The sequence below is a fragment of the Malania oleifera genome, chromosome 3 (genome assembly GCF_029873635.1).
Source record: "Malania oleifera isolate guangnan ecotype guangnan chromosome 3, ASM2987363v1, whole genome shotgun sequence".
In the NCBI taxonomy this organism is placed as follows: Eukaryota; Viridiplantae; Streptophyta; class Magnoliopsida; order Santalales; family Ximeniaceae; genus Malania; species Malania oleifera.
In genome coordinates, this window is record NC_080419.1 from 3,572,110 (window position 1) to 3,583,803 (window position 11,694).

The following is an 11,694-nucleotide window of genomic DNA, read 5'->3' on the forward strand; positions in this document are numbered from 1 at the left end:
ATTACCCAAAAACACATCTCCCTAAAAACACTTACCCCACAACCAGGGCAATGAAACAACCCATCTATTGGCGAGCCTGATCTATTCGTCTAGCTGGATCACCTGAAAAATGTTAAATCACTAGGATGAGACAACGCTCAGTAAGAGGAAATATGCTATTACTAGTGTGTGACGACTGATTTCCATAAATACTATACTGATAAATATATGAAACTATAAAAGTTGGTAGAACAATATATAGTACAACTTGCATCTATTATAGTTTAAAATACAACTGTAATATCTAAGTTTTCTACTTTTTTATACTTCTAGTATCATAATATATCTGCTGATATTCTGTAAATTTGTATGCATATACATAACTGTGATATTTACCCTAGAAAACTGTACATTATGATTTAATCCCTCATGACAGGGTTGTGTGGTCCGTAGGCGGGACTTAGCTCTGGTTGGCCTACTAGGATAAGTCAACTCTAACTCTACTAATCCTCAACCCTGCCATCTGCAATCACTCCAAGGCACGATACTAGTATCTACCTCGTCGAACCGACCACCTCAACCCAGTCTTCTGGGGAGCCAGCAATCTCTCCAGGCATAGTTAACGGAAACCTCGACGCACTATCTGAGATGTGTGGTTGCGCTTTGATCTGTAATAGCAACGGTACCATGCTCTACTGATATCTGAACTGATTCATCACAATCTGATACTGTATAATACTATTTTCTATATATACATCTTACTATTTCATCATGATTCCAAAATAACCATAACACTATAAACTGTACTGAAAATATTGTAATATCTGAACTGTAATAGCTGTAATAACTGATCTATAATATCTGAACTGTATATCATAGTGTTATGACTTTAAAATTCTGGGAATCATGGAAATCTATAAATGTTATAAAATATCTGTTTGTATAATATCTGTCTGTAGAATATATTTGGCTGTATATACACTGTAATTCATAATTCTGTAAAATCTGATAAAACATACTTCTGTATAAATACTGTAAATCATAGTAATCTGAAAATTGTAGGATTTCTGTACTGTTATGATAATATCTCATGCCACACAACTAAATAAAGAAATATTTCATATTCTGAAAATTGTAACTTCTAATATACAAATAATTTACACACTGGATAATAATATGGAAAAACATGTAATTTACTGATAAACATTCTAAAATTCCTAGCATAGCATATTTTCCCTACCTATCTGACTAGGAGGCTTGCCTCCAATTCAACCCTCACGCCCTCGGCGTATCAACCTCAAAATCCTGTAATTACATATATACAAATTCCCAGTAAAACACGGAATTTCTCAGAAAATCATCATAATCAAATTTCCTGAATTTTCCTATTCATAATTTCCTAAACTATACTTTACCTGGGTTCGTGGAAAAATAATTGCTGGGGCCCTCAACCCATGCCTGTAGGGTCCTAAAAATATCCTAACCCTAAAATCATAACACCCTAATTTTACTCCATAAAACACCAGTATATTCTCATACAACACATAATTTGGGCTAATATAAACCTGATAATACTGGAAATACCAAAATAATCCACTTACGCTGAAATTGGGATGGTGCCCAAACTTCTCAAATCAACATTCTGCTCCAATTAGGTTATAGAGAGTCTCCCCAGGATCACTGTGGTAGCTTCTGATCGTCGAATCAGGGAGAAACGAAGTCAAAAATCTAGAGAGAAGGTGAAGGGTTCATTTTCTAGAGAGAGAAAGTGAAATGGGACGAATTTTCCTGCTAAAAAATGAATTTTTGGCTATATATAGATGGCTGGCCATGTGCCTTTGTCGATGAGCCACGTCACCTCATTGATGAGGCCAAGAAAGGAGTTCGTCGACAAACATATATTCCATGTCGACGAATTTCAGGCCCTGAAATCAGCCCTCTCGGTAAGTTCTCATCGACGAGACATGTGTCCACGTCGACGAGACCCTACTAAGTACCCCTTTGAAATTTCCTTCTCTCTTATTCCCTTTTATTATTTAATTTGTATAATTTCCCCAGCCTCTATAGTATCCAACAAGGATATATTTATTTCATTTATCTTTCAATTTTTTCCTTCTTGCTTTTGGGATCTTGGCCTAGGCTATGGAGCCAAACACTCTAAGATGACTCACACTGGGCTTTTGAGTACTCCAAGCTTCATGTGGTTTCTTTTTTTATAAATACTTTTCATAGGACACTTGTTAAGAAGATAAACTGCACATGATACTGCTTATGCTCAAAAAATCTTTGGCACATTCTTATCCTTTAACGTGCTCCTGGCCATGTTAAGGATAGTGCGATTCTTCCTCTCTGTTACACCGTTCAACTAGGGAGTGTAGGTCGGTGTGAACTATTTTTGAATCCCTTGTTGCCTAAGGAATTCTAGGAAAGCTTCATCCTTGTACTCTCCTCCTTGGTCTGATCAGAGTGACTTGATGTGATAGCCACTCTATTTATCCACACGAGCTTTAAACTCTTTGAACTTGTTGAACACATCTGACTTTCTTTTCAGGAAGTAGACCCAAGTCTTCCTACTATAGTCGTCAATGAAAGTGAGGGATTATCGGTTCTGTCCATTTGAAAATAGCCTCAACGGACCACACACATTTGTGTGAATTAGCTAGAGCGGCATGGTAGATCTCCAGTCGGCTTGCTTTCCAAAGCTATTTCTGTGTTGCTTGCTTAGAACACAACTTTCATGTATTGCATTTGGGTGGTGGATGTTGGGTAAGACTTTCATCATCTTCTTGCTTCCCAACTGTTTCAAACTTTCAAAATTCAGATGTCCGTACTTGAGATGCCATAGCTAGTCTTTGTCTTTGATGATAGCGCTCAAACACCTTGGCGTATCATGTTGAATGGCGAGCGGAAACATTTGATTCTTTGCCATTTTTACTCGAGTAACGAGCTTACCTCGAACGACTATTATTACCATTTTCTTATCTTTAAGGCTAATTTAGTTGCCTTTCTCCACGAGCTATTTGAGACTAAGTATATTAGTCTTTATGGCTGGCACATAGTACACGTTGGAGATGAAAGCATGGTCTCCATCCTTCCTCTTAATCAGGACATTTCCCCTTCCTCGAACTAGGACTTTAGAGAGATCACCAAATGATATCTCTCCCTAAACTTTCTCATCAAGTTCATTAAATAAGTTCTTTCTACCAGCCATGTGATTGCTGGCTCTAGAGTCAAGGTACCAAACAGTTTGGTCCTAGTGGGTTGAATTGTGTGCCATCAGCATCAACAATTCTCCTTCGGCTTTCTCCTTTTTTTTTTTTTTTTTGCAAAGTTAACATTTTCATTTACTTCATGATTTGGGGGATTACCTCTGCCCTAACTGCTGTAGTGTCCGTACTTGTGGTAGTTGTAGCACTGAATGTTTCTCTTGTCTACATTTGGATGGTTATTGTATCTCCCTCTTCTTCCTTTTCTTCTACCTCGTGGGATATAGTTCTATTGACTGCGTCCTTCTCTAGTGGGACCTCTTCCGCCTCTGCCACCTTCTCTGGAGTCAAAGTTTCCATAATTTCTTCCATGAGATCCTCGACCTCGTCCTCTTCCTCGCTGTGACGTCCCCCCTTTATCGTATATATTTGTAGTAAGGGACAATTTCGTTTGGAGGGCTTGCTCTAGTGCTTTATCATCACTCCTTCTGTTGACATTCTATTCAAAGGCTTGGAATGAGTCCACAAGTTCTTCTACAGACATGGTTTTTAGATCTTTTTTTTCTTCCATGGTCACAGCTATATAATCAAATTTTGTATCCAAAGATCGCAAATTTTTTTCACAAATTCTCTAGTAGTTGAGAGTCTCTCCATTTCTTCTCAATTAATTTGATACTACCATAACTCGGTATAATAATCAGCAATAGATTCAGTAGATTTCATTCTTAAGGATTCGAAATCACCTCGCAATGTTTGAAGACGAATATTCTTTACTTTGTCTGCACATTTGTGTGTTCTATGGAGAGAGTCCCAAACTTCTTTGGATGTTTTCGTGGAGGCGATGATTTCGAATGTGGCCTCATCAAGGCCTTGGTAGATTATGGACTTCACCTTGCAATCCTTCTTTCAATCGGCTTGCAAGATCATTCTTTGAGCGTCAGACATAGTTGCTTTGGCTTCTTTTGATGGGCTTTCTCTATACCCATCTTCAGCGATGTCCATGACATCCTGAGCACCTAGAAGGGCTCTCATTTGAATAGACTAGTTGTCATAATTCTCCTATGTCACCTTTGGAATGATTGCTTGCATAGTACCATTCGCCATCGGGTTTAATATATAAAAAATAGAGTGATAGAGATTGATTTTGAAAAATTTTTAGTCCATCTGGCGGCTTTTGGGCTTGCCGCGTGTCGGCAATTGTATGCAAGTTCGTCAGGCAGGTCGGGTCGTCCAAGCAGGTCTGGTTCCATGTTGCTGGTTGCTGGGTTGGATCGTGGATAGGGTCTCTGGGTCAGATCTCACCAGCCGAGCAAAGAGGACGCATGTGGGCGCGTGTGGAGCATGATGTCGGCGGTTAGTGTCCTTGCTGGCACGTGCAGCGCGTGTGGAGGACGCTGTTTCATTTGTTGGCGCATGAGAGCACGTGTGGGGTCTTCCAGACTCCGTTTGAAGCATGGTTTTCACCTTTGAAATCATCTCGACCCGAATTTTACAATGGTGTGCTCAATTTTGGATTTTGAGCAACTTCAAATCTAGGAAAAAAAATCAAATTTCCCTATGTTTGCCTTTGTTTGGTGAATTTCAGTGAACCTGGATGCTCTGATACCACTGAAGGGTGGAGGGAACTCACTCAATCACTGGTTGTGATTGAAACTCAGTGAGGATTGCACACAAATACACTCAATTGATTTCAATCTGAAAAAAATATTACAAAGGAATTCTAAATACACAAATTCTCTTCTCACTGGTTGTTCACCCTCTCTACACCGCACATTACATTACACACACAAACACATGCACACATCTATTTATAGAAATTGCTAGAATAGTATAATCAACAATGGTGGGATGGTTGGTGAGGTTGGTGGCCGACTCTTTGCCCAAATTCAACAGAGGTGGGTTGCCGGCCATCCCCAGTCAAGTCAACAAAAAATTCATCTTTTAAATTATATATCTAATATTAATAAATATATGATTGTCCAACCGAACTAGTTCAAGTAGTAAGAGCGACTTGTGACTTTGGTGACCCCAAAGATCATGGGTTTGATTCTCCCTTGAGGCCTTACACCGTGAATTACTAGGGGTATGTCAATAGGCAAACGACTTTCACCCCCTCGGGTTTGGTGCCGCACCATAGTGTCCAAAGTGGCACGATGATGGTTGGAGTCCTCGGGTTATCAAAAAAAATAAAATTAAATAAACATATGATCAATTTTACACATATTTAATATTTAAAATATAGACACATATATGGAGTGGCGAGTTCTCTTATGTATTTTTTCCTTGTTTTTGGGACGGTACAACAGTAATCCTGGTAAGAGCATATTAACAATCAAGAAAAATAGTTACAAAAGTTGTTGTACATAAAATTTAAAGATTATTAATTGTACAATATTAACTATTTTAATATTTAATTTTATTAAAATATTGTGAGAGTCATACAGTTGAAATATGCTCAATCCGTACCCTTCATTTATACAGATTTAAGTACTACGTTACTAGTATGGCATCATATAATTAATGAGTTTCAAACTTCCATGTATAGAGATCATTTATTCTAAATACTTTCTTAACGAACTATATCCACGTCATTTAAAGATTTTACCCTAACTCAATCTTCCTACAAAACCACAAAATGGACCACGTCTACAAGGATTTGTATTTATAAAATTACTTAATTTATTTATCCAAGAAGTATGTTGTTACCATTTTTGAACATGTAATAAAAAAAATTCAGCAATTATTATTTATATGACCAAATGGCCATGACCTTCAAATGATTCTAAGCAGATAGCAACTGGAGAAGTTTCAATAATAATCAAGTTTTTTTTGATGAATTTTTATTTTTGATGTATATTTGACTTATTTCCTTACTAAGAATAACAAAAAGGATTCTACCACTTAAAGGCCTTTAAAAAAAAAGTTTCGGGCCAAATGCAGTGTGTTGATAATATGTTAATGAATAATGTGAACTATCTTCCCATACAATTTCCTAAAATAAGAAGCTAGCATAATATTTCCCCCCAAAAGTAGTACTCAATTAAATAAAAGATCTATATGATAAATACGCAATATGAAATAAAAGACTTAAAACTAATTTTCAATTAATTTATTTTTATAATATTATTGCATAGGGTCCAATCCCAACACTATAAAAATAGATCTTGAGGCTCTAGAACTTGGCAATATAATGTGGTTTCTCCCTTAAGATTTACGCAAGCTAGATTTGGCAATGTTGCCATTTCCTCCCTTAGGGTAGAACCCCCCAGGGACATGTTCATCCCTGCTACCATAGACAATTCTCAATATCTCTTCTGGAGTCCTCGCATATGCAACTGAGTACTCGTCTCCTGCTAAGACATTGCCCGAAATTTGTCCTTCTGCTCCTTCTTCTTTAGAGACTATGAGCCCTTCATCTTTCAAGCCCTCGTGCCCTAGTTTGTCCCTTAGCTTAGAAATCCGATCGGTGAATTCTGCCACTGAGATTCCATAAGGATTGACCTTCTCTAGTGCATGCTGGTAAAGGAGTGTCCGAATGACAGCATCTTGACCTGACTCGACGCCCAAAAGGCCAGCAACAAGCTGAAATATTCACATATACATGCATGAATGAACACATATAAGAAGGCTTACATACATAACATAATGGGTGGGGGGATTAGGGTTGGTTATTTTTGTGATTTTGGACTAGATTTTAAATTTTGAGTTTTAAACAAGAATTTCCATACATAATGTAATAGGGGGATGAGGGTTTGCATACTTACCCTTTTGGAAGTAGCACCTTTGAGTTTAGGATTTGCTCCAACATAGCCCGTGAGTCCAACATAAGGAATTGCATAAGATGCAATGAGATAGTTAATGGAGTTCGCATAAGGGTCAAAGGGTGGTTCCAATTTTCGTCCAAAGGCACTATTTATCACTGTTGCAAACGAGTTCACACTCAAATCTAATAATGGTCTTGGAAATCCCTTTACTGTACTTTGAATTGCCCTGCGTATATATACATGTAGCAAATTAAAAATGCAACTTTAGAGATTGAACTATCTTTAATTTTCTTTCTCGGGCATTTGTGAAAAAAATAAAATTATTTTAAAATTAATTGAACAAAAGTAGATCATGTTTTAAAACATTGAAATGGTGGATGAAACAATTTAAAATTCCTTGCTCATTGCCAAATTATACTACTTCATAAGCAATGAAGGACATTATTTTTCATAATGCATGTTAATTATTTATCAGTTCATAGATATTAATTGACATTATTTTTCATGAAATTTAAAATAATGCATGAAAAGGGACCATAAAACTTTAGAGTGAAGGTTACAATTATGATCCCTTCTATATATATATGTGTGTGGGTGTGTGTGTGTGTGTGTGTGTGTGTGTAATCTTATAAATAAAAAAATGTTACATGATTGATTAGAAATTGATAATTATTAAGTTAATGCTAAGGTAACTTAAGTAATAATTGAGACTTTGACCTTTCAAAAGATCTAGGGTTAGAGTCTACTATAGGCGTACAAATTCTCCTAAGTTAAGGGGTAAACGGTCTAAAGGGTTTGGACACCCCAATTTTTCCTGAAGTCATTGAGAAAAAAAAAACATGCATATATGCTAGAAATATTAAATTCAGGTATAAAACTCTTTCACAAAACCATATATATATATATATATATATATCATATATTTATGTAAGTATACCGTAAGTGCCCGATTTCTTGGTAGGCAAATTGGGCAATGATGTCTTGAATCAAGGGGTCGAGTTTGGCGACCCTAGCGCCGGTGGGGGTGGGACCTCCCTTTGTCAAATTAGGGGCAAGTTGGTCCAACCCACGTCCCAAAGCCCCCCATGAGAAGAACTCTGCCTCAAAGTACTCTAGGTTTAGAGGGAACTCCAAAAGATCCACGTCCTCTTGGGGGACGTCAATGCCATAAATGCCCTCACTCAGTTCGGCACCGTAGGAGAGTCCTAGGCACAAGAAGAAGATGAGGCTTAATAGCCCCACAACACTATTGGCCATAACCCTTATAGCTACAAGAACTAAGTCTCTCTCTCTCTCTCTCTCTCTCTCTCTCTCTCTCTCTAGGTTTTTGGTTTATGGTCTGTGTGTTTGTTCATGTATATATAGGGCTAGGAGGGAATGACTTATAAATTTTTATTTAATGCAGAGTCAAATGCAGGTTTTAACCAAAAAAATTCGAAATTTAACGTGTATTTATGAATGGCATGTATATGTATGTTCTTCTGGTCCAAATACATATGCGTGTTTTTTTTTTTTTGGTTCATTTAAGATATTTTTTAAAACTCAAAAAATATTAAGGAAAGGTAAGGAAAATATCAAGGAATCTAGATTTTCATGTTTGATTATCAAATAAAGTGAAAAAGAAAATAAAAATTATGCCTAATCTATGAATAAAATTTTGATTTTACACATCAATAATATTTAGTTTTTCCTAATTTTTAATTATATTAAAATAAATTCTCATTTTTTATAGCATTTGAAGAAGAAAGAAAATATAAAGAAAATTAAATTTTCTACTTAATTTTCTTATACAAAACCCTTGATTAAAACATGTTCTAAATATATTCCAAATGGAGCCTTGGTTTATTTTTTCTAAGATTTAAATTTGTGAGTTCCTAGGTGGATCCTGCATCTAGATTATGTTCATTTTTTAAGTATATATTCATTCTTTTCAACCATTTTAATGCCTCCATTATAAATATGAACATTTTTTTGGGTCTGAAACTTTGACCCAATATGCATAACAAGAAATGACTCATCTATTGATAAATATATTACATTTACCATAACTCTCTCTCTCTCTCTCTCTCTCTCTCTCTCTCTCTCTCTCTCTCTCACACACACACACACACACACACACACATTAATGCTTATTATCTTTTTCAAAATCACTTTTGACCCAAAAATAAATTCTTGTCCTATAGAAAAAAACGGTAGTCAATAAAATTAATATATAATTTATTTTGCTTGATTTATGATTTGGTCAAATGTATACTAATCTGTCATAAAAGATGTAGAAAATAAATAGAGACAAAAATAGAAAAATAACTAGAGAAGAGACGGGAATTTTATGCGGTTCGGCTATGCCTACTCCATGGGCGGATGTGATAAAAAACTTCACTATCTCGGGGGGAATTACAAGATGATTTGGAACTGGTATTGTACAAAATATCTCTCATTCTTTCTATCTCTCCTTTTATCTCATCCTTTCTTTTCGTATGCCTACTCCAAGCCTTATGTATGCATATAAAAATGAGAGGGGGAGAGGGCCCTTTTTAGAGGGCAATAAGGATAGTACATTATTTATGGTGGTGGAAGATGAAGGGTGGAAGATGAAAGAGTGGAAGATGAAGCAGTTAAAGATAAATTCCTTAAATTCCTTCTACTAAGATCTTTAAGATATCTAATTCTGATGAGATGAACCAAGAATGTTATAGCAGACAAAGTTTTGGTGAACAAATATGCTAGAATATCATTTGATCGGATCTGCTGAACATCTATATCACCATTCTTCCAGAGTTCATGTGTATAGAAGAATTTTGGAGAGATATGTTTTGTTCTATCACCCTTTATGTATCCTCCTCTTAGTTGAGTTATGCATGCAACGTTGTCTTCATATAAAACTGGTGGAATACCCTTGATTTATTGAACTTGTACTTACCGTACAGGTGTGTCCATTAACATATTCACAGGAGGCCAGTGGGGAAACCCGCATAGAGGCTACGACGCCCCAAAAGACTGATACAAATGTTACGATAGGACGCTTTTGCCTGGTATAGGGTTCCACCCCACTTGACGCACAGTACGACAGGATATAAGTTGCACATTGTTCCATCCAACCTAGGCAACGTTGATAAGACTTCTCCCAATCGCCGAAACTGGGCAATGCCTTCTGTTTCCTACAAATCTTTCTTTTACTGAGATGGAATCGTCGAACGACGATTATGCATTCTTTCAATGTAGCGAGTGAGTCGGACGCATCGCCCCTTCTCATATTCACAATTCTCCTAGCAATAAGGATGAAGTGATTTGGCTATGGTCTCTGTGCGAGAGAGGAGTTATTTCAAGCAGTGGGTGACACCACCATATTGAGTGATCGAAGAATCGCTGTTTCTGACGAATAATCGCACGCAGTCTCCAACTGAATTCAAAGTTCTTACAACCTAACAACCAATAAAATGCGAGTCGATTGACAGGACGTGGAAGGCATGGTGCTTCGAGCGTGGTTATTCGCAAAGCGCTATCAATTGCTCTTCGACCCGAAATAGAATCCTTTACTCAGTTCTGATGATCCTCCCAACGAGTTACCCGTATAGGAAGCTCGTTCACCATAGGACCAAAATCTACAGCATCGACGTCAATTACACATACATAGGAGGTTCATCCATGAAATCTGCCGTATACGTCGCATCGTTCAATTGACGGGGGGGTGGGTCGACATCATCGGGGAACTCATTCGTCCCTTCACCAATTTCCTCTCGTACGTGTCATCTTGTAAATGAACATCATTCGTGATGTTCATCCCCACATCTAGCGCGTTGTTCGCTATTGCGAACAACGATCCCAGTTGTCTTCTGAAACATCTTCGCAAACACCATGATAATTCGTATGAATAGTAGTTCCTTCGTACATCTGCGGCTCGAATGACAATCGTGGACATTCATTCATATCCACAACAGGCAGCCCACCAACATCTGCATCTTCTACCTCCGCTTCAACCACGTGCTCAATAGATGTTCCGGATGCCCCATCTGCGGCGACACCCATCTGAGGAATGTTTTTGACATTACAGTTGCACAGTCAAATATGTCGTCCCTACGCAATGTGCATCCAACACCATGCGCAAACCGTAATCACTAGTTACGGGAACAACCTCATAAAGATTGTATCATGATGCCCCTTAATCGAGTATCTTGCGGTTACCCACAATGCATATTGATTTGGATCAATATGCAAATACTTGTATATCTTCGTATGCAATTTAGTTAATTTACACCTATGACCAATTCTAATAGGTTGAACTGGCAGAATACTATAACTAACACCGGTTTGTCCGGTTATAATGTTACCCCCCATGTACAACAATACCGGAACCAGAATATTGCTTGAACTTCTTGCCATCTAGATTGACGCCCGGGAAATATAAAAGACCTACGCAAAACAATAATTTTATGTATAAGTGATATGCTAAGTGAATAGTGAACAAAAATTATTTTCACTACATTCATGCACATACAATATTCTCTAAATGTTTCACTTGTCACTTTGAAAATATTCTTGCATGCAATTCTGACTTTTTTACGAAAAGTCGTATCGAAATTTCGGCAACATGCCAAGTGTAATTTGAACATTTACCCATTTTTACAATAACCCTTAAACGTTTGCAGACAATATAATAATATAGTTTAAACATGCGAGAACCTATGATATCTACTAGTATGCAATTCACATCACTGCATCAGTCATGTAAGAAGCATTTAAATTCG

The 11,694-nt window shown here is 37.1% G+C and overlaps 1 protein-coding gene across 1 annotated transcript; it reads right to left on the reverse strand.

Moving 5' to 3' along the window:
• Window positions 1-533: 533 nt before the first annotated feature.
• Window positions 534-8,206, reverse strand: LOC131150417 (desiccation-related protein PCC13-62-like). Its single transcript, XM_058101118.1, has 4 exons — window positions 7,887-8,206; window positions 6,950-7,175; window positions 6,401-6,767; window positions 534-622 (listed from the first exon to the last, which is right to left on the reverse strand). Exons 1-4 carry the CDS (start codon window positions 8,204-8,206, stop codon window positions 534-536), a joined length of 1,002 nt encoding a protein of 333 aa, XP_057957101.1.
• Window positions 8,207-11,694: the final 3,488 nt, after the last annotated feature.